The sequence below is a fragment of the Pithys albifrons genome, chromosome 24 (assembly GCF_047495875.1).
Source record: "Pithys albifrons albifrons isolate INPA30051 chromosome 24, PitAlb_v1, whole genome shotgun sequence".
Classification (NCBI taxonomy): domain Eukaryota; kingdom Metazoa; phylum Chordata; class Aves; order Passeriformes; family Thamnophilidae; genus Pithys; species Pithys albifrons.
Window position 1 is genome coordinate 2323422 of NC_092481.1, and position 23230 is coordinate 2346651.

General features: G+C 57.5%; 1 protein-coding gene across 1 annotated transcript in view; it reads left to right on the forward strand.

Moving 5' to 3' along the window:
* SDC3 (syndecan 3) overlaps window positions 1-20782 on the forward strand; it is a 64920-nt gene extending 44138 nt beyond the window's left edge. The window contains exons 2-5 of the mRNA XM_071576838.1: window positions 10631-10748; window positions 11164-11771; window positions 15097-15367; window positions 16323-20782. Coding sequence (XP_071432939.1) covers window positions 10631-10748; window positions 11164-11771; window positions 15097-15367; window positions 16323-16489 — 1164 coding nt within the window. The 3' untranslated portion in view covers window positions 16490-20782. The remainder of the gene's footprint in view (window positions 1-10630; window positions 10749-11163; window positions 11772-15096; window positions 15368-16322) is intronic.
* The last annotated feature ends 2448 nt before the right edge of the window (window positions 20783-23230 follow it).

Genomic DNA, 23230 nt, shown 5'->3' on the forward strand with positions numbered 1-23230 from the left:
GTATCCCTGTGCCCCTGTGTCCCCGTGTCCCTGTGCCCCTGTATCCCTGTGTCCCTGTGTCCCTGTGTCCCTCTACCCCTGTGCCCCCATGTTCCTGTGTCCCTGTGTCCCTGTGTCCCTGTGTCCCTGTGCCCCCGTGTCCCTGTGTCCCTGTATCCCTGTGTCCCTGTGTCCTTATGTCCCTGTGTCCCTGTGCCCCTGTGTCCCTGTGTCCCTGTGCCCCTGTGTCCCTGTATCCCTGTATCCCTGTGTCCCTGTGTCCCTGTGTCCCCGTGTCCCTGTGTCCCTGTGCCCCCGTGTCCCTGTGCCCCCATGTCCCTGTGTCCCTGTGTCCCTGTGCCCCTGTATCCCTGTGTCCCTGTGTCCCTGTGTCCCTGTGCCCCCGTGTCCCTGTGCCCCCATGTCCCTGTGTCCCTGTATCCCTGTGTCCCCATGTCCCCGTGCCTCTGTGCCCCTGTGCCCCTGTGTCTCTGTGTCCCCGTGTCCCTGTGCCCCTGTGTCCTTATGTCCCTGTGTCCCTGTGCCCCTGTGTCCCCGTGTCCCTGTGTCCCTCTGTCCCTGTGTCCCCGTGTTCCTGTGTCCCTCTGTCCCCGTGCCCCTGTGTCCCTCTGTCCCCATGCCCCTGTGTCCCTGTGTCCCCGTGTCCCTGTGTCCTTTTGTCCCCGTGTCCCTGTGTCCCTCTGTCCCTGTGTCCCCGTGTTCCTGTGTCCCTCTGTCCCTGTGTCCCTGTGTCCCTCTGTCCCTGTGTCCCCGTGTCCCTGCTCCTGCTCTCCACACACATCCTTTCCCCTGCCTTGCCCCCCTCTCATGTCCCAGATGTGCCAGAGGCTGCTGGCTGGGCACAGACACCCATACATGGGGTACAATCCCCTCCATCCCCAGCTTGCCTTGCCAGGTCTTCTCCCAGAAGGAGATTTCTCATCTCCAGTCCCACGTGTGCTGCAGGAATTGGTCCATGGGCTCCTCAGGATGCAATGCTGGACCTGAAGGGAGGAGATGTGTGGGCTCCTTGGAATGCTGTATTTTCCTGGGATACATCACTCTGGAATTGCTCATCTCTGCTCTCTGTGGATGCTGCCCCATGTGCCAGGGAAAGGACTTGGCCACCTCTCTTGGTCCCCACCAGCCTGAGCTCCAGACATGAACCAAACCTGTGTCCCAACTGCCTCAAGAACCACCAAATTTCATGTCAATTTAAATTTCCTCTCTAATTTCCTCAGGGAAAACCCTTGAGCTTCTGCCCACAGCCAGGAGGGCTGTGAACCCCCCCAGCCCGGGGTGCCCCTGGCACTACCCACCCTGGGGCAGATCCCTCCCAGCCAGGGCTGCTGGGCCATGGGGTGACCCTCCCACCCTCCAGAGAGCTCCAGGACTGGAATCAGGATTCTGCCTCTTCCTGAACCTCTCCCTCAGGAGCTGCTCCCTCTTTTCAGAGGTGATCCATCCCCCTCTCTCCCCCTGAATCCCACCCTGTGACAGTTCACAGTAGGTCGTGGTGGCCAGAAAAATGAATGAGGGCCCAGTTCACAGGTGTCACAAAATACTTTAATAAATCACTCCATGAAGAAAGGAAAAAAGGAAAAAAATAGGTAAAAGTAAGAGCTAAATCTAACTTCTAATTACACAATATATATTGTAAAATCCCACCCATAGCCAACTCCTATAGGTTGTATCACAATGTCTATAAACCTTATTGCAGCTTTTAATTGGATGGCTCTTTCTGGACAGATGTTCTCTTTGCCATGAGAATTGTATCTGTCCAACATTCCTTCCTCATGTTTGCTTCTCCCAAACCTTCTTATCTCATTTTTGTTTATCTCACACTCCTAATTAAGTGCTTGCTAATAGGCCTCAGAATCTGCCTGCAACTCCAAAACCTTTTCCCTCAACTCCAAAAAATCCTTCTTTATCCCACACCACCCCATGGATTTAATCCCAGCTCCCGGCCCCGCTCCGAGGCCACCACCCATCGGCGCTCCAGCGGGATGCGTCGCCATGGAGGAGGTGGTTGCCATGGCGACCGTTGCCATGCCGATGGCTACCGGCGAAGGGGCCGGGAGCATCCCAGGGAGGTTCCCCAGCCACTCCCGGTGCTCGCAGATGGATCGATTTACCTTCCCCACCGCACCGAATGGAGCTTTTGCCGCGGCAGCACATTTTGGGTTCTGCCTTTTGGGAATTTTAAATCCCTGCAAAAGCCCTTCCCAGGAGGGGTAACACCCTAAAAATTGTAAACCTGCATCCTCCCTGCCTAGGGAAGGAGGGGAGTGCAAGCAAGGGGGAACAGGGAATTTAGGAAGCCCCAAATCAGCTGGTTCCTGTTCCCCGGGACATGCACAGACACAGAGGGGTCTGTAGGAACATCATGTGCCACCCGTGAAGGTGGTGGGAGGGTCCTTTCTGAGCCTTATTTTCCTCATCTTCTTCTCTCAGATTCTCTGGTGTACATGGAGAGCTGCTCCTGGGGGGGGTCTGAGTGAGACCCCTCAGCCCAGATTTACATTTCCTCACATGTAAAATGTTGTCACCCACCTGCTGAAGGGAAAGAAGGGGAGGGAGGGACTCCCACTGTGCTGGGTGGGGTGAGATGTGTGTGCACAATGGAGAGGGCCTGAAGCTTCTCTAATCCCCCTGCTTGGCTCTGATGCTGCCAAGCCAAAGGGGCCGAGCTCTTCTTGCTTTCCAAGGCTCTTGGTGTGGGGCTTGGGTGGGATTTGTGCTGTGGAGGCCCCTTGGCTGGTGTTCCTGGTGAGTCCAACCAAGCTGGGCATCAGAGGCAACAAAAGGAGTGGCTGGGTGGGCATCACCACCTGCCAATCCCTCTCAACCCCAGGACAGCTGTGAAAAAGGGTCCTCTGGGCCCCAGTGAGGGTTGTGCTTCTCATCCAAGCTCACCGGAGTGGCCGTGTGGCTGCTGAGATCCAAATCCTTTGTGTCTGGTGCTTATTTTGGGCCATTCAGAGCACTGAAGGGACATTCATTGAAATGTGACTTTCTGGCCCTGCCCTGTGGAGTCTGCTGTGCATCAAGGCTTGTTTGTACAGCAGCAGATCTGTGACCTTTCTGGATATTGGAGTAGTGGGAACAGGGCAGTTGGTTGGGGGTGGATGATGCAAGGGCCGGATCCTGGCCCAGGTTGTTTCCATGGCATGGCAGTGACAGCTGGTGGGACATGAGGGTGTGACAGGAGCAGTTCCCTGTCTGCAGGACAATCCTTGTGCTGAGCCAGCACCTCGCAGGGCACATTTAAACCTTCCCCCTCCTTTTCACCTCCCGCGGACTTGGCCGGCTCCAAAAGTGATGCAACGCCCCAGCCCAGCGCGGTGCCCGCAGCGGCTTTGCCCTGAGCTCTGCGGTAATTTCCCTAATGACCCGGGGCGGGGAAAACAGCGCTGAGCGGGTGGGAGAACCCCTGCCAAGAGTCATTAGCCGGGAAGCTGTAATTGCGGGGATGGAGCTGCTGCCTAATAAATGGCCCTCGGCATCCCGGGGCGGGGCAGGGAGTGGTGGGGAAAGGGGGAACAGGACCGGGATGGGCATCACTCCCTGGCACGAGGAGTCTTCGCCTGCCTGGCCCAGCTTTGAATTGGACACCTGGAGAGGCTGCTCAGAGGACCTGGAGTGCTCAGAGCATGTCCCTCCTTCGTGGGAGGAGGCTGAGCCAGATGTGGATGTGACCTGTGTGACCCCCAGAATGTGGATGTGGCTTGTGTGACCCCCCACACAGACACAGAATGTGGATGTGGCTTGTGTGACCCCCAGACAGACATAGAATGGGGATGTGGCTTGTGTGACCCCCAGACAGACACAGAATGTGGATGTGACTTGTGTGACCCCCCCCCCCCCAGTCCTAGCCAGGCATAAAATCCATGCCCTGGAAACCCTTCTCTTGGGTCCTGCAATACTCACTGGGGCAGCAGAGGGGCTGGGACAGACCCTGACACCATCCTGGGGACAGCAGAGGGGATGGGACAGATCCTGCCACCACCCTGGGGGCAGCAGAGGGGATGGGACAGATCCTGCCACCACCCTGGGGGCAGCAGAGGAGTCGGGACAGACCCTGACACCATCCTAGGGGCAGCAGAGGGGGTGGGACAGACTCTGACACCATCCTGGGGGCAGCACAAGGGGTGGGACAGACCCTGCCACCACCCTGGGGGCAGCAGAGGAGTCGGGACAGACCCTGACACCATCCTAGGGGCAGCAGAGGGGCTGAGACAGACCCTGCCACCACCCTGGGGGCAGCAGAGGGGTTGGGACAGACCCTGACACCATCCTGGGGGCAGCAGAGGGGGTGGGACAGACCCTGACACCATCCTGGGGGCGGCAGAGGGGATGGGACAGACTCTGACACCATCCTGGGGGCAGCAGAGGGGGTGGGACAGACCCTGACACCATCCTGGGGGCGGCAGAGGGGATGGGACAGACTCTGACACCATCCTGGGGGCAGCACAGGGGGTGGGACAGACCCTGCCACCATCCTGGGGGCAGTAGAGGGGGTGGGACAGATCCTGCCACCACCCTGGGGGCAGCAGAGGAGTCAGGACAGACCATGACACCATCCTGGGGGCAGCAGAGGGGCTGGGACAGACCCTGACACCATCCTGGGGCTGCAGGGGATGGATCCAGGACCCCCAGGCCTTCCCCCCAGCCTTGCTTAGAGCACATGGAGCCTGCTGGGTCAGGGATAAACTCTGGATGAAGTTTCTTTTTCGGGACAAATCCAGGCAGCTGCGGCTTCGCTGGGGTGGGGGATGTGCGGGCTGGGGAGGGGGCGCCGGGATGGATGAGGAGGCAGAGCCTCGGGGCGGGAGGTGGGAGCTGCTGCTCTGAGTGATTTGTGATTTCCTGGGCTGGCAAATTCACCGTTCCCCTCCCGTTCGTCCCAGCCAGGGAAGGGGGAGCAGCCCCTCGTTGCCGGGGTAGGGAGAGGGCGGGGGGCCCGTGCATGGCCCGGGGCACGTGGAGCATTAAGGATCGCAGCAGCAATAAATCCAAATAAACACCGAGAGTTCCCGAGATTTATTGCACGAGCCTGACCTAAAACCATCCGGGCTGCAGCTGGAGCAGCCTGGCTGGGAGCTGCGTGACGTCAGCACCTTGGCATGGGGGTTCTTCGGGAATAGTCGTGTCCCCAACACCCCCCTCTGCACCGGGAACACCCGGAGATGGTTCTTTGGGAACAGGTGTGTCCCCAACAGCCCCCTCTGCACTGGAAACACACGGAGATGGTTCTTTGGGAACAGGCGTGTCCCCAACACCCCCCTCTGCACCGGGAACACCTGGAGATGGTTCTTTGGGAACAGGCGTGTCCTTAATACCCCCCTGTGCACCGGGAACACCTGGAGATGGTTCTTTGGGAACAGCCGTGTCCCCAACACTCCCCTCTGCACTGGGAACACCCAGAGATGGTTCTTTGGGAACAGCCGTGTCCTTAATACCCCCCTGTGCACCAGGAACACCTGGAGATGGTTCTTTGGGAACAGACGTGTCCCCAACACCCCCCTCTGCACCAGGAACACCCGGAGATGGTTCACGAGTCTTTATCAGGAAGTCTTTGTGAGGCTTGGCCGGGGCTGTGCTTGCTCCAGCCGGGGTCCCCCCGTGCCTGGTCCCGCTGTTGGTGCCAGGCAGATGAAACCCTGGGATGAAGGATGCTGAGGGGAGCAAAGAGCTGCTCAGCATCTGTAGCTGCTTGGTGTGGTTTTGTCTCTCCAGCTCCCCCTGGATGCAGGAGTGGCTGAGGAGAAACCTCGGGGACCAGCAAGGACAGGGAAACTCTGCCACCCCACACTGGGTGCCGTTCCACCTCCCCCGAGCAGCAGGAATGTTCCGGCTCCGTGAATATTGCAGTGCCTGGTCCCACAGGAGCTGGTGTGGTATAAATTTCCAGGCCTCTGGAATCCATTTAGGACAACCCTGTCTGGGAAGAGGCTGCTCTCCTGCCAGCTGGCTGTGCAGGGCAGCGTGGGAGGCGTGCCTGGCACCTCGGGGAGTTGTCTGGAGAGGGAGAGTTTGGCCCTGCGAGGTGTTTTATTGCTGTGAAAGTTGTTCCTGCTGCTGTTGGTGGTGCTGGGGGATGGATCCCTGTGGAACTTTGGCACAGATCCTGCTCCCTGTGCACTGGGCCTGCTGAGTGTGTCCTCCATGAGGGAGGGAGGGATGGATGGATGGATGGATGGATGGATGGATGGATGGATGGATGGATGGATGGATGGATGGATGGGGATGAATGGATGGGTGGGAGATGGACGGGGATAGATGTGGAATGGATGGAAGGAAGGATGGGTGGATGGATGGATGGATGGATGGATGGATGGGGATGCAGGGAGGGATGGATGGATGGATGGATGGATGGATGGATGGATAGATGGATGGATGGATGGGTGGGAGATGGATGGGGATAGATGTGGAATGGATGGAAGGAAGGATGGGTGGATGGGGATGAATGGATGGGATGGATGGATGGATGGATGGATGGGGGTTGGATGGATGAATACGTAGATGGGAGATGGATGGAAGGAAGGATGAACAGATGGTTGGATGGAAGGATAAAGGGGAATGGATGGATGGATGATGGGGATATATGTGGGGGAGTGTGGATGGATGGATGGATGGATGGATGGATGGATGGATGGATGGATGGATGAATAGGTGGATGGTTGGAAAGATAGGTGAGAATGGATAGATGATGGGGATGGATGGATGGATGGATGGATGGATGGATGGATGGATGGATGGATGGATGAATAGGTGGATGGGAGCTGGTGCTTCCACCTCCATTTCCTGATCCAAGCACAGGGAGTCAGGGAATCAGTGGCTGGAATTGCCTCACCTGGTTCCAGTTTAAGGGAGAAGGAGGCCTGATGGATCCATGTGGCTCCCATTGCAGCAGGGCTTGGAGGTCACACAGGGAGAATCTGGCCCTGGGGGAGCTCTCCTGGAATGAGGAGTGGTCTGGGGGACTCCTGCACTGAGGTCTCATTTCTTGGTGAGCCACAATATTTTTGATGTAGAAACATCCGAAGGCAAATAAGAAGAATTGCAAATGTTTCTTCCTCCTGCTCCTCAGTCCTTGCTGTTCTTCCTTGCCCTCCCATCAGTTTTGGTGGCCTGTCTCATAGTTAAGGGTGGTGCCCCCACATCAGCCTCCAAAACCTGCTGAGCCATCCCCAGCCTTGTGCTGCAGTAGGTTTGGCCTCTGTGGCTCAGCAAGGGGTTGCACATTTCCCAATTCCCTGTGGATTGATTCTGAAGGAAAACAAACTTCTTCAGTGAGCTGGTGGCCACCAGGTGTTTGAAACTCCAGGATGGTGCATTATCTTTGGGGCAAAGCCTGAATTTCCCAGTGACTTGGGAAGCACGTGGTGTGTTGGAGACTGGCAGGATCCCAGCATGGGATGCAGTGACAGGGCAGAGCTGGAACAGCTCCAGGCAGGAAAAGCTCAGCAGCACTTTCAGGAGAGACAGACACTTAAAAGCCCAACTCTCCTTGACCTTCCTGAGAGATTCATATCCCCGGGCTTGTTCTCACGCTGTCGCCGTGTGTGACACGAGGGGCACCTCTGCAGCAGCCCTGGGCAGGGTTTGGCCAGCAGGCACCCCCTTGGCTTGGCCACCATGGCAGAGGTCACCTCACAGCCCCTGGGGTTGTCCTCCCACCTCCCACCATGGGTGAGAGCTGATGGATTCTCTCTCCCTTGCCAACTGAAGGGCTCCAGAAGAAGGGGACAAAATGCCAGTTAGGTCCTAAATTCCCATGTTATGAAACCTTCTGACTTCTCAAAACTCCTTTTTTTCCCCGATCTGGAATGAAAACAAAGAAACTCAGAGCTGTTCTTAGGAGGTAAAATGCTCTAAAAGGCGAAGGGGACCCTTCAACCTCCTTACTTTAAATTGAAGCACTAACCTGGCTCGTTACATCTTGAAACGTCTGATGCGATCCCGCAGATCAAAGTCTCCTTGTTTGGGTTGTAATGAAGTGTCAAACCATTTCCTTGCAACACAAACAGGAGACACTTTGATCTGCAAAACAAGACGTTTAAGAGCTCTGCTAGCGAGGGCTCGCCGTGTTTTCGCGGCCCTGTAAAGCAGGGGGATATTTGAAGTCTGATATTGTTTCACATCGAGACTTCTCCAAGCTGTGGCAGCCGATGGTGTGTGACTGTCACACCAGAGCCAGGAACCACGAAAATCACTGCAAACGAAACAAGAGCCAGCTGGAGAACCAAACTGAGCATTTCACTCACGGTTTCCAAAAGTGGTTGCTGGGTTTTTGCCTCCCCGTGTTTTCCAGAGGGTTTTTTTTCCCCATGGGAAATGTTATTGGAGTCGATGTGAGCTCGCCACAAACTGTCAGCTTGTCTGCTGTGAGTTGTTTTGGGGGAAAACACCACAGTTCTGGAGGTTGTTTGGGCTCCTGCTCCCCTGGTCTTGCTTTCCCCTGGCCCATTCCACCTGTGCTTTGTCCCATGAGGGGTATCAGGGCTGTCCCTGGGCTTGGTTTGGTGGGGCTGGGGCTGTCTGGAATATCACAGACCTTGGTTTAGTGGGGCTGTGTCTGGGGTGTCACTGACCTTGATGGGGCTGTGTCTGGAGTATCATTGACCTTGGTTTGGTGGGGCTGGGGTTGTGCCTGGGGTGTCTTTGACTTTGGTTTGATGGGGTTGTGTCTGGGTTGTCCCTGACCTTGGTTTGGTGGGGCTGGGGCTGTGTCTGGGGTGTCTTTGACCTTGGTTTGATGGGGTTGTGTCTGGGATGTCCCTGACCTTGGTTTGGTGGGGCTGGGGCTGTGTCTGGGGTGTCTTTGTCCCTGGTTTGATGGGGTTGTGTCTGGGGTGTCCCTGACCTTGGTTTGGTGGGGCTGGGGCTGTGTCTGGAGTACCACTGACCTTTGATGGGGCTGTGTCTGGGGTGTCCCTGACCTTGATGGGGCTGTGTCTGGAGTACCACTGACCTTGGTTTGATGGGGCTGTGTCTGGGTTGTCCCTGGCCCTGGTTTGGTGGGGCTGGGGTTGTGTCTGGGATGTCTTTGACCTTGGTTTGGTGGGGCTGTGTCTGGGGTGTTCCTGACCTTGGTTTAGTGGGGCTGTGTCTGGAGTATCACTGACCTTTGATGGGGCTGTGTCTGGGGTGTCCTTGGCCCTGCTTTGGTGGGACTGGGGTTGTGTCTGGGGTGTCTTTGACCTTGGTTTGATGGGGCTGGGACTGCGTCTGGGGTGTCCCTGACCTTGGTTTGATGGAACTGTGTCTGGGGTGTCCCTGACCTTGGTTTGATGGGGCTGGGGCTCTCTGGAGTATCACTGACCTTTGATGGGGCTGTGTCTGGAGTATCACTGACCTTGGTTTGATGGGGCTTTGTCTGGGGTGTCCTTGGCACTGGTTTGGTGGGGCTGGGGTTGTGTCTGGGGTGTCTTTGACCTTGGTTTGATGGGGCTCTGTCTGGGGTGTCCCTGACCTTGGTTTGATGGGGCTGGGGCTGTGTCTGGAGTAGCACTGACCTTGGTTTGATGGGGCTGTGTCTGGGTTGTCCCTGGCCCTGGTTTGGTGGGACTGAGGTTGTGTCTGGGGTGTCTTTGACCTTGGTTTGATGGAACTGTGTCTGGGGTGTCCCTGACCTTGGTTTGATGGAACTGTGTCTGGGGTGTCCCTGACCTTGGTTTGATGGGGCTGGGGCTCTCTGGAGTATCACTGACCTTTGATGGGGCTGTGTCTGGAGTATCACTGACCTTGGTTTGATGGGGCTTTGTCTGGGGTGTCCTTGGCACTAGTTTGGTGGGGCTGGGGTTGTGTCTGGGGTGTCTTTGTCCCTGGTTTGATGGGGTTGTGTCTGGGGTGTCCCTGGCTCTGGTTTGGTGGGGCTGGGGCTGTCTGGAGTATCACTGACCTTTGATGGGGCTGTGTCTGGGGTGTCACTGACCTTGGTTTGATGGGGCTGGGGCTGTGTCTGGAGTGTCACAGACCTTGATTTGGTGGGGCTGGGGCTGTCTGGAACATCACTGATCTTTGCTGGGGCTGTGTCTGGGGTGGCCCTGGCCCTGCTTTCGTGGGGCTGGGGTTGTGTCTGGGGTGTCTTTGACCTTGGTTTGATGGGGCTGGGGCTGTGTCTGGAGTACCACTGACCTTGGTTTGATGGGGCTGTGTCTGGGGTGTCCCTGGCCCTGGTTTGGTGGGGCTGAGGTTGTGTCTGGGGTGTCCCTGACCTTGGTTTGATGAGGCTGTGTCTGGAGTATCACTGACCTTGGTTTGATGGGGCTGTGTCTGGGATGTCCCTGGTCTGGTGGGGCTGTGTCTGAGGTTTCCCTGGTTTGGTGGGGCTGTCTCTGGGATGTCCCTGGTCTGGTGGGGCTGTGTCTGGGGTGTCCCTGGTCTGGTGGGGCTGTCTCTGGGGTGTCCCTGGTCTGGTGGGGCTGTGTCTGAGGTTTCCCTGGTTTGGTGGGGCTGTCTCTGGGTGTCCCTGCTCTGGTGGGGCTGTGTCTGGGATGTCCCTGGTCTGGTGGGGCTGTCTCTGGGGTGTCCCAGTTCTGATGGGGCTGTGTCTGAGGTGTCCCTGGTTTGGTGGGGCTGTCTCTGGGTGTCCCTGCTCTGGTGGGGCTGGGGCAGCTCACCTGTCTTCCCCTCTTGGCTGCAGGCTCAGCGCTGGCGCAATGAGAACTACGAGAGGCCTGTGGACCTGGAGGGCTCTGGGGACGATGATCCCTTTGGAGATGATGAGCTGGATGACCTCTACTCAGGCTCTGGCTCGGGCTGTAAGTGCCTCTGGGGTTCCTGGGAAGGCTCCCTGTCTGGCCATAGGCTTGGTGGGATTGGAGAGGTTCTTACCCTTGGATGTAAAGGATGGGATTGCCCTTCATCCATCCCCAGTGGGTGACAAAAGCAAAGGGAACTGTCCCAGAGGTTGGCTCAGGTGCCTCCATGTCCCATTTCAGTCTCTGGCCCTGCTGGGCAGGATGGGCCCTTCCCCAGCCCAGGAGCTCATGTTGTGGAGCTTTCACAGAGCCCAGAGAGGGGCTTTGGCCACCACATGGGAGTTTGCAGCCCTTGGTTTGGCTGAGCCCACAGCAGTCCCTGCTCTGTTTCTTGGGGACAAGGCCAGGAACGCGTCAGCCCTGGGAAGTTCTGGGGCAGCAGCAGCTTCACCTTTTGCTCTCCTCCCCATTTCAGATTTCGAGCAGGATCTGGGACAGGAGACAGCCCTGAGCCTCACCACGGACCCGGTGGTGCCGCTGCCCACCACGGTGGCCGTGCTGCCCATCACGGCCGTGCAGCCCGTGGCAACGCCCTTCGAGCCATCCCCCGCCCAGGCCACCACCCCTGGGCAGACCACCAGCATCCTGTACATCCCAAGGACCACAGAGACACCAGTGATCCCCAGCTGGAAAGCCACCACCACCAGCACCACTCCCAGCAACCCCCCGACCACCACGACGACCACCACGACAACCATGGCCACCACCACGACCACCACCGAGGCCACCACGACCACCAGCACCACCGTGGCCACAGCCAAGCCCACCACCATCCGGAGGTTCCTGCCCCCCTTTGTCACCAAGGCAGCCACCACTCGAGCCACCACCCTGGAGACACCCACCACGACCACCCCCGAGACCAGCACAGCAACAGAGGTGGCCACGTCACGCCTTGTCCCCACCAGCACGGCCAAGCCCAGGTCCCTGCCAAAACCCACCACCTCCAGGACTGCAGACCTCACAGAAAAAAGCACTGCCTTGCCACCCACCCCTGCCACGCTGCCACCCACAGAAGCCCCCCAGGTAGGAGGCAGGAGCTCTTCCCACTTGTTCGAGGACTCATGGGCCGTGTGTGGAGCCAAGTGATGGTGATGGGAAGTCTTTGGGGATGAGGTGTCCTTGGCCAGCTGCTCAGAGGGAGGTCATGCCAGGCTGGGCTCTTCCCAGCTCTGGAGACAGTGGAGCATTTGGGGAGCTGGGGCAGGGACATGGAAGGGTGGGGGGTTTAGCATGGACAGGACACAGTGGTGGGGCTGGGGGGATTGCTGGTGGGGTGTGACACACACCTTGGTGCCTCTGGTGGTGCCTTGCCCAGCTGCTCCAAGGCTGCTTCCCCAGGCTGGAGGTGCCACCTCCTGTGGAGAGAGCACAGCCTTCCTTGGGGTTTGGTGTCTGGGCTCATTGCACCATTCCCCAAACGACAGGAGGTCGATGGGGGCCGAGTGCCCTTCCCCAATGCTCCTCCTCCTCCTCAATGCTCCTCCCCAGTGCCCCTCCCGAGTGCCCCTCCCCAGTGCCTCTCCCGAAGGTGGAGTTGGACCAAGGGTTGGACTTGACAATCTCGGAGGTCTTTTCCAATCCAATCCATTCTATGATTCTGATTCTAAATGACCCTCCCCAATGTCCCTCCTGAGTGTCCCTCTCCAATGCCCCTCCCGAATGCCCCTCCTGAGTGTCCCTCCCCAGTGCCCCTCCCCAGTGCCCCTCCCCAGTGCCCCCTCCCCAGTGCCCCTCTCCAATGCTCCACCCGAGTGCCCGTCCCCAGTACTCTTCCCCAGTGCCCCTCCCCAATGCCCCTCCTGAGTGCCCCTCCCCAGTGCCCCCTCCCCAGTGCCCCTCTCCAATGCTCCACCCGAGTGCCCGTCCCCAGTACTCTTCCCCAGTGCCCCTCCCCAGTGCCCCTCCCCAGTGCCCCCTCCCCAGTGCCCCTCTCCAATGCCCCTCTCCAATGCCCCTCCCCAGTGCCCCTCCCCAATGCCCCTCCCCAGTGCCCCTCTCCAATGCCCCTCCCGAATGCCCCTCCTGAGTGTCCCTCCCCAGTGCCCCTCCCCAGTGCCCCTCCCCAGTGCCCCCTCCCCAGTGCCCCTCTCCAATGCTCCACCCGAGTGCCCGTCCCCAGTACTCTTCCCCAGTGCCCCTCCCCAATGCCCCTCCTGAGTGCCCCTCCCCAGTGCCCCCTCCCCAGTGCCCCTCCCCAATGCCCCTCCCCAGTGCCCCTCCCCAGTGCCCCTCCCCAGTGCCCCTCCCCAGTGCCCCCTCCCCAGTGCCCCTCTCCAATGCTCCACCCGAGTGCCCCTCCCCAGTGCCCCTCCCCAGTGCCCCTCCCCAGTGCCCCTCCCCAATGCCCCTCCCCAGTGCCCCTCCCCAGTGCCCCTCCCCAATGCCCCTCCCCAGTGCCCCTCCCCAGTGCCCCTCTCCAATGCTCCACCCGAGTGCCCGTCCCCAGTGCCCCTCCCCAGTGCCCCTCTCCAATGCCCCACCCGAGTGCTCCTCGATTACGGCTCGATGGTGGTTTCCTGCCCGTTGGGTGTCCTGAGCAGGGGATTGAATCCACTGATCCATCTCTCATTCAGAGCCCCTCAGGGGCCCTTTGCAACCGCTTTGACTGAAAGGTGGAGTGATTTGTCTAAACTAGTCCCTCTTTTCTGCGAACGAACACGCGCGAGGAGCGCTCGGGGCTCTCGCTGACCTTCAATTAATCTCTGTCACACACCCGCCTGCTTGTGGCGAGCGCTGAGCCGTGCGCTGGCCCCGGGGGAGAGGACATGGAGAGGGCTCCCAATCCCTCTCTGCGGCTTCAGCCCGTCCTGCCCCGCCCCGAGGCAGCCGTGGAAGGAGCAGTTTGTCCCACAAAGGAGGGATCCCTGGGAGGTTTGGCTCAGGGATGCTCGGTGTGGTCCAGCTGAGTGGAGACAAGGGGAAGGTCAGGGGGGATTTGGCCCTGGGGATGTGCAGGAGGCAATGAGGAGGTCAGGAGGGGGATGGACAGGGATGGAGAGGCTCATCCCATGTTTGCTCTCCAGGCTGTGTTCTCCTCCTGGTCCAGGGGGCTTGATCAGGGGCCACAGGGAGCTGGGGAGGTTAGGAGGGGGATGGACAGGGATGGAGAGGCTCATCCCATGTTTGCTCTCCAGGCTGTGTTCCCCTCCTGGCCCAGGGGGCTTGGTCAGGGGCCACAGGGAGCTGGGGAGGTCAGGAGGGGGATGGACAGGGATGGAGAGGCTCATCCCATGTTTGCTCTCCAGGCTGTGTTCCCCTCCTGGTCCAGGGGGCTTGGTCAGGGGCCACAGGGAGCTGGGGAGGTCAGGAGGGGGATGGACAGGGATGGAGAGGCTCATCCCATGTTTGCTCTCCAGGCTGTGTTCCCCTCCTGGTCCAGGGGGCTTGGTCAGGGGCCACAGGGAGCTGGGGAGGTCAGGAGGGGGATGGACAGGGATGGAGAGGCTCATCCCATGTTTGCTCTCCAGGCTGTGTTCCCCTCCTGGTCCAGGGGGCTTGGTCAGGGGCCACAGGGAGCTGGGGAGGTCAGGAGGGGGATGGACAGGGATGGAGAGGCTCATCCCATGTTTGCTCTCCAGGCTGTGTTCCCCTCCTGGTCCAGGGGGCTTGGTCAGGGGCCACAGGGAGCTGGGAAGGTCAGGAGGGGGATGGACAGGGATGGAGAGGCTCATCCCATGTTTGCTCTCCAGGCTGTGTTCCCCTCCTGGTCCAGGGGTCTTGGTCAGGGGCCACAGGGAGCTGGGGAGGTCAGGAGGGGGATGGACAGGGATGGAGAGGCTCATCCCATGTTTGCTCTCCAGGCTGTGTTACCCTCCTGGCCCAGGGGGCTTGGTCAGGGGCCACAGGGAGCTGGGCTGGCTCTTGGGTGGAAGGACCCACCTTCTGCTCCTGCCCCATCCACGGGAGAACAGGGAGTGGGAAGGGACCCCCTGGTGCTCATCCAGGGTCATCTCATCCTTCCCTTGCTGTGCTGCTGTGGCACAAACACTTGTGTCTGGGACCTGTGAGCTGTGTCATCCACCTGTGGGTCTGGGGACAGAGAGCCCAAAGGAGGGTCTGGGGTGTGGGATCTCTTTAGGAGAAGCTACAGGCAACAGGTAAGAGTTGCACTTGGGATGGGGGCAGATCTCAGCCCTTTGGTGACCATCAAGCTGTGGGGCTGTGTTGCTGCTGCAGTGTAATTGTCCACCTCAGGGGCACAGGGAAGGGCCAGCCCCGTGTTATTACCCACGTTCCCCACTGAGAGGGCCACCCTGTCATTGCCACTGTGCTGTCCCTGCTCAGAGCTGCTGGAGGCAGGAGCCACCCTTGGTCCTTGTCCCCTGCTCCACCTTCTCCTTTCCCCCAGATGGAGCCAGGGGAGGTGACGACAGTCCTTGACTACGAGCTGGAGGTCCCGGTGAGCAGCGGCCCCAGTGGGGACTTTGAGATTCGGGAGGAGGAGGAGACGACCCGTCCTGACCTCGGGAACGAGGTGATGGCCGTGGTGACCCCACCGGCAGCGCCAGGGCCGGGCAGGAACGCGGGCACGGGGCTCCTGGACAACACCATAGACTCTGGGAACTCTGCTGCACAGCTGCCCCAGAAGAACATCCTGGAGAGGAAAGAGGTGTTGATAGGTGAGACCAGGGGCCTGGGCTGGTGGGGGCAGAGCTGGGCTCTTTGGGGGGCACAGGGAGCTGGGCTGTCCCTGCCCCACGAGAGGGATCGGTCTGGTGGGGCACTGGAGTAGGATGGAGCCTGGGAGAACCCACATTCATGTGCCAAAATAGCTCCAGGGCTTGGAGCATCCCAGGCCTCCTTGTTCTTTGCTGGAAGAGTTTGGAGCATCCCAGGACTCCTCATTCTTTCCAAGAAGAGTTTGGAGCATCCTAGGGCTCCTCATTCTTCCCCAGGAGAGTTTGGAGCATCCCAGGGCTCCTCATTCTTTCCAAGAAGAGTTTGGAACATCCTAGGGCTCCTCATTCTTCCCCAGGAGAGTTTGGAGCATCCCAGGGCTCCTCATTCTTCTCCAGGAGAGTTTGGAGCATCCCAGGACTCCTCATTCTTTCCAAGGAGAGTTTGGAGCATCCCAGGGCTCCTCATTCTTCTCCAGGAGAGTTTGGAGCATCCCAGGGCTCCTCATTCTTTCCAAGGAGAGTTTGGAGCATCCCAGGGCTCCTCATTTTTTGCTTGGAGAGTTTGGAACATCCCTTGCCATCACTCCCTGGGGTCCCACCATCCTTTGGCATCACTCCCTGGGATCCCACCATCCTTTGGCATCACTTCCTGGGGTCCCACCACCCCTCACCACCATCATTCCCTGGGGTCCCACCACCCCTCACCATCACTCTCTGGGGTCCCACCACCCCTCACCATCATTCCCTGGGGTCCCACCACCCCTCACCATCATTCCCTGGGGAGCTGTTGAAGCTTTAACCCCCCACCTGCACTTCCAGCTTTAGATTTCAGGAGAAAGGTTTCTCCCAACCCTGCAAGGCCCAAAGCCAAGCTGGAGCCCCAAAGGCCCCCCAGAATGCCCCGTGCCAGGTCTGAGGGGTGGCACTGACCCCGTGCCCCTTGCCTGTGTTGCAGCCGTGATCGTGGGCGGCGTGGTGGGCGCTCTCTTCGCTGCCTTCCTGGTCATGCTGCTCATCTACCGGATGAAGAAGAAGGACGAGGGCAGCTACACCCTGGAGGAGCCCAAACAAGCCAACGTGACCTACCAGAAGCCCGACAAGCAGGAGGAGTTCTACGCGTAGAAGGAGAGCCGGCGTGCCTCGCCCTCCCCCCCTGTCCCTCCAAACTCTCCCTCCTCCTCTCCCCCATCCAGCCTCTCTCTTTCTCTCCCTCTTTCTCTCTCTAATTTTTTTTTGGATCAGACTGTGAATTTAAAAAGCAAAACCCGCAACAGCTGAAGGAGAAAACACATCTTTGGTGTGATGAGACATCAGGTGCTCAGAGTGAGCACTGCTGGCCTTTCTGCTGCTGGGATGGACAGGGCAAGGAGCCAGTGCCAAGGCAGCCGTGCCCAGGATGCCCTGCAGAGCACAGGACAGGGTGGTCAGGCTGCCCACAGCGACTGGAGGTCAACTGGACTTTTCCCAACACAACAGACTCCGGGATCTGGACACCTTCTCCCAGCCACGGGGTGCAGGGGGGTTGGTTTGGATTTATCTTCCTTGGTTTGGCTTTTTTTTTCCATTCATAAAGGAGGGAGGTTTCTTCCCCTCTGTCTTGTTTTTGTTTTTTTGTCTGCTTTTTGAACGGGGTTGGTTGCTTTGCAGGAATTCCCTTGCTCCCTGCTCCTGTTGGAAGAGAGGACACGACTCCCAAATCCTCTTGGCACCTTGGAAAAAGCACAAGGGGCTGGAACACCTCTTGGCCAAAAAGAAATCAATCCAAACATGGTCAGTGCTGGGAATGAGCTCTTTGGGTCAACTTTTTGGAGAGTTTGTGGAGCAGCAAGAAGCTGCATTGGGGCATCTCCTGCTGCTGAGAGAAGCTGCACTGGGGCATCTCCTGCTGCTGAGAGAAGCTGCACTGGGGCATCTCCTGCTGCTGAAAGAAGCCGCATTGGGCCATCTCCTGCTTCTGCCCTCCTGCCACCACAACACTTCACTACATCACAGGCAGAGACCTGGAACCTCCAGAACCTGCTGAGGGGTTTGGTGGAGAAGGGACTTTTCCTGGGCTGGGTTATCACTTTGACCAATAAAACTCGGTTGGAAGTGGAGCCTGGTGGGGATTTGGATGTGGAGAAGCTCAGTGCTCTGCCCAGTTCCTCCAGAGGGGATAACAAAGGCCTGAGATGCAGCATGAGGAAGGAAGTGCCAGGCAGTGGTGACCCTCTGCCCCCTCAGGGGTTGGGCACCCAGAAGGTGAGGAGGATGAGGCAGAGAATGGCTTCCCATCGCTCAGCCCTGGGGCAGGTTGGCTGAATATCATTTAAAAGACCCAGGATTGATGGTTTGAGTTCCTGTTGTTGTTGCTTCAATGCCAATACAACCCACGGGGCACCAGGAGCCTGATGGCACCTGATGGCACCTGACGGCATCTGATCCCACCATGGTGTCCCCTCTGAGGCTGCTGAAGGTGCAGAGCAGCAGGGCCTGATCCAGACCCAGCTATGCCTTCCAGGAAGGCTGGAGTTCCAGGATCAAGCTCTGCACAGAGAACTCAATTAGACACTTCTAATGAGTTGGCTTTTGATGGTTTGAGTTCCTGTTGTTGTTGCTTGAATGCCAATACAACCCACGGGGCACCAGGAGCCTGATGGCACCTGATGGCACCTGATGGCACCTGATCCCACCACGTGCTGGTGTCCCCTCTGAGGCTGCTGAAGGTGCAGAGCAGCAGGGCCTGATCCAGACCCAGCTATGCCTTCCAGAAAGGCTGGAGTTCCAGATCAAGCTCTGCACAGAGAACTCAATTAGACACCCCTAATGAGTTGGCTTTTGATGGTTTGAGTTCCTGTTGTTGTTTCAATACCAGTATAACCCACGGGGCACCGGGAGCCTGATGGCATCTGATGGCACCTGATGGCATCTGATCCCACCATGGTGTCCCCTCTGAGGCTGCTGAAGGTGCAGAGCAGCAGGGCCTGATCCAGACCCACCTGAGCCTTCCAGGAAGGCTGGAGTTCCAGATCAAGCTCTGCACAGAGAACTCAATTAGACCCTTCTAATGAGTTGGCTTTTGATGGTTTGAGTTCCTGTTATTGTTGCTTCAATACCAGTATAACCCACGGGGCACCAGGAGCCTGATGGCACCTGATCCCACCATGGTGTCCCTCCTGAGGTTGTTGAAGGTGCAGAGCAGCAGGGCCTGATCCAGACCCAGCTATGCCTTCCAGAAAGGCTGGAGTTCCAGGATCAAGCTCTGCACAGAGAACTCAATTAGACACTTCAAATGAGTTGGCTTTTGATGGTTTGAGTTCCTGTTGTTGTTGCTTCAATGCCAATACAACCCACAGGGCACCAGGAGCCTGATGGCATCTGATGGCACCTGATGGCATCTGATCCCACCATGGTGTCCCCTCTGAGGCTGCTGAAGGTGCAGAGCAGCAGGGCCTGATCCAGACCCACCTGAGCCTTCCAGAAAGGCTGGAGTTCCAGGATCAAGCTCTGCACAGAGAACTCAATTAGACACCCCTAATGAGTTGGCTTTTGATGGTTTGAGTTCCTGTTGTTGTTGCTTCAATGCCAGTATGTCCCACGGGGCACCAGGAGCCTGATGGCATCTGATGGCACCTGATGGCACCTGATGGCACCTGATGGCACCTAATGGCATCTGATGGCATCTGATGGCATTTGATGGCACCTGATGGCACCTGATGGCATCTGATGGCACCTGATCCCACCACGTGCTGGTGTCCCCTCTGAGGCTGCTGAAGGTGCAGAGCAGCAGGGCCTGATCCAGACCCAGCTATGCCTTCCAGGAAGGCTGGAGTTCCAGATCAAGCTCTGCACAGAGAACTCAATTAGACCCTTCTAATGAGTTGGCTTTTGATGGTTTGAGTTCCTGTTGTTGTTGCTTGAATGCCAATACAACCCACGGGGTACCAGGAGCCTGATGGCACCTGATGGCACCTGATGGCATCTGATGGCACCTGATGGCACCTGATCCCACCATGGTGTCCCCTCTGAGGCTGCTGAAGGTGCAGAGCAGCAGGGCCTGATCCAGACCCAGCTGAGCCTTCCAGAAAGGCAGGAGTTCCAGGATCAAGCTCTGCACAGAGAACTCAATTAGACACTTCTAATGAGTTGGCTTTTAATTAGCTGAAGCGCTGCCTGCGACGCAGTGAAGGAGCTTTGGTTGTGATCTCCATGGTGTCCCAGGGAGACCTTGGATTTGCTCTCACAGCAACTCAAACAGGAAAATGTTGGGGGGGAAATCAGTTGCTTTGACTCTTTGCATCATGAATGAACCTGCATGGAGCCAATGGAACCTGGGGGGTTAATGGATACAGGGGTTTATGACCCTGGTGGAGAGGAGGAGACAGCAGAGCTTCTTTAGGGAAGGGATTTGAGAGGCCAAATGCATATTTTAAATGTATATTTATATATATACACACACACACTCACACACATACACTGAAATGAAATCCCTGTAAATTCTCCTTGCACTGCAAAGGATGGTTGGATGGGATTTGTGGGTGGGAAAGGGGGAGGTTTGGGCTACAATCCCTTGGGGTGTGACCCAAAATGATGACCTGGCTTTGCTTCAGGGTGGGGAGCAGAGTCCTGTGTGTGGATCAGCCCTAAAATCCCCAGTTTGGAATTGTCAGCCTCAAACTGTTCTTGGAGTTTGGGAAGGATCCTGTTGGATGCCTTGGATGGTGGTGCTGGAAGGCAGATGGAGTTGAGGGTGTGTGTGTGACCATTCCTTGGGTCCATCCCAGCTGTGGAGGATGAGGAGGAAGGAGGGACCACATGGCTGAAGAGCCTGGTGCCAACCTGGTGCCAACCTGGTGCCAACCTGGTGCCAACCTGGTGCCAAGGGCATCTTTCTCTCTCCTGCTCAAAGGGGAATTTCAACCCATGAATTTGATACTTTGGGGCATTTTTGGTCCTTCTGGACCCACCCAAAGGGTCCAAGCAGTGGGGATTGGTAGAAATCAAGTCTGCCCATGATTTAATGAGCTGGGCATGGCAAGCAACAAGGCCACCCAAAATCACCATCTTTTGGAAAAACGTGGACTTAAATCCTCTGAGCTTGCATTAAAAATACCCCTCCCAGCTTAATCTTTTTAATGCTGCTTTTCTTAGCTGCTTCCCTAATCTTCCTCATTCCATTTTCCCCCCTATTTAATAGTCTGAAGTTCTATAATACAATTTTTTTATTCACTCAAGCTTAGCCTCGCTTGGCTCAGCTGGTGTTAAGTTGTAATCCTGGCACTTAAATCCGTTCCAGTTTGGGAAGGGAGGGAGGTTGGAAGTGGGGGGTGGGTGAGAGGAGCCAGGGCAGGACTTTCTTCTGCAGGAATTAAAAGTATGACATGAGCACATGCAAAAAAAAGAGGTGAAGGTAATTAAAATGGCAATCAGAAGTGACCAAAGTCTTAATTTATTGTATTTTTCCTGCTTCCACGCCTTTGCTGTCTGCCCAGAGAGGTTTGGGAGTTAAAAGGAAGTATCTTTGGGGCTTTGAGCCCAACCTTCCTCATGGTAAATTATGCCACAGCCTTTCCTGTCACCTCAGCTCCTCAGGGGCACTGGATGAGTTGTTGGAGTTGATGCTTGGAGGGGAAGAAGCCTTGCCTTGCTGGAGGGTGTTGGGTCCTGCAGGGGTAGGGGGTGGTGGGGCTGTGTGTGTTTGGAAAGCTCATCTTCCCAGAAAAACTCAGATTCCATGGTTTCTCCTTGCTGGGGAAAACCCCAGTGGGACCTGGTTGTGTGTGGGGTTTCTGGGTGGGAAGGGACCCCCAAGGATCACCAAGCCCAGCTCTGAAGGACATGGCCCACACAGGGATCAAAGCCACAACCTTGGCTTGTTGGCACCACACCTTACCCAGCCGAGCTCATCTCAGGGTGGTGGTGGCTGCAGTGCCATCCCTGGGCTGTTCTGTGGTGCTGGGTGCTGGTGCTGAGCCCGTGGCTGTGCCAAGGGCAGGCAGAGGCAGGTGGTGGGCAGGGGGTGCAGCTGCTCCCCCCAGCAGGAACTGCTGCTTGGGCACACACATCTCCTGGCGCTCCAGGGCTTTTGAGGGATCCCTGGTGAGAAGATGGATGGGGAAGAGGCAAGAAAGCACAGCAGGGAGGAACATGAATGCCTTCCCTTCCCTTCCCTTCCCTTCCCTTCCCTTCCCTTCCCTTCCCTTCCCTTCCCTTCCCTTCCCTTCCCTTCCCTTCCCTTCCCTTCCCTTCCCTTCCCTTCCCTTCCCTTCCCTTCCCTTCCCTTCCCTTCCCTTCCCTTCCCTTCCCTTCCCTTCCCTTCCCTTCCCTTCCCTTCCCTTCCCTTCCCTTCCCTTCCCTTCCCTTCCCTTCCCTTCCCTTCCCTTCCCTTCCCTTCCCTTCCCTTCCCTTCCCTTCCCTTCCCTTCCCTTCCCTTCCCTTCCCTTCCCTTCCCCTTACCCTTACCCTTACCCTTTTCTTTTCCCTTTCCCAAACCTTCCCCTTTCCTTTTCCCAAACCTTCCCCTTTCCTTTTCCCAAACCTTCCCCTTTCCTTTTCCCTTTCCCAAACCTTCCCCTTTCCTTTTCCTTTTCCCAAACCTTCCCTTCCCAAACCTTCCATGCCCCCTCTCCCAGAGCCTGCCGGGGGTGGCCTCATCCCCCTGTGCACAAATCCAGCCTGTGCCCGTCCCTCGTGGTGGCCTCAGCCGTGCCCAGATTGTTCTTGTCCTCCCAGCTGTGCTCCCTCCCTGAGGACCTGTGGGTGCAGGGAAGGGATTTTCCACTTGTTTTTCCCTTTGTTTTCCACGTGTTCCTCTGTTTCTTTTCCTCATGTGACGGAGCTGAAGGAGAACTCTTTGCCTTTCCAGTTTGGTGGTCTCGGGAGATGTGGAATGGCACAGGGTGAGGGGTGGGGTGGGGTGGGGTGGGTGGGCACCTCTGCCAGCTCTGCTGGGCTTCAGCCTCTCCCTGATTTGCCTCGGAGGAGAGGGATAAATATCCACTGATTCCTGGGCACTTAAACAAGGAGGAGGCAGGAGCAGGGGATCAAAGGGAAGGGAAGACCAGGAAACCTGTGAGAGCCCAGACAAGGGCTGGAAGGGGGAGGAAAGGAAGGGCAGGACATGGAGAAGCCCAAGGTGGTGGCAGGACCAAGCCCTGGATGGGTTTTGTAGGGCTGGGAGTGAGTTGTGTCTTTCCTCCAAAAATCTCCTTGATTTTGGACCTTTCCAGAACAAACAGCAGGACCCTGTTCTGGGGGAACCACAACATGGAAGGTGGTGGCTCTGGGCTGGGTGGGCACCCTGGGGTGCTGGTTTGCCTCTAAATGCCCCATTCCCTCCTTACTTTGCCTGCTGGGTGCCAACAATCCCTGGCTGGGAGCTCCTTTGCTCCACACAAGCCTTGTCTCCAGCTCCCCACAACTCTCCAACCCCTGCCACGAGTCACCAGCTTTGAGAGGAACAAAACCATCTTAAAAAACCCAAGTCTGGATCTTTTAATTCCTTTTTTTTTTGCCCCCTGACCACCCTCGTTACGATTTCTCTGGGCTCAAAGGTTTCCTGCGAGGCTCCAAAGCCACGCTGAGTTTGCAGCAATGAATGGTTTGTTGGGATAGTTGGCATCTCCCTGGCATCCTGGGCAGCTGCTGGAGCCCCCAGTGGGCAGGGCTGGGTGTGTGGGGCGTGTCTGTGTGTATATATATGTGTATGTAATTAATATATATGTATATATGTATATACGTGTGTGCGGGCACGGCTTTGGTGGGAACTCTGTGCCTGAGGAGGAGGAGGAGGAGGAGGAGGAGGAGGAAGGTTCATCAGCCACATGCTGGGCTCTGCAGCCCTTGGATTCTGCCCCATGGGGTGTGGGATTTGACCCCACCAAT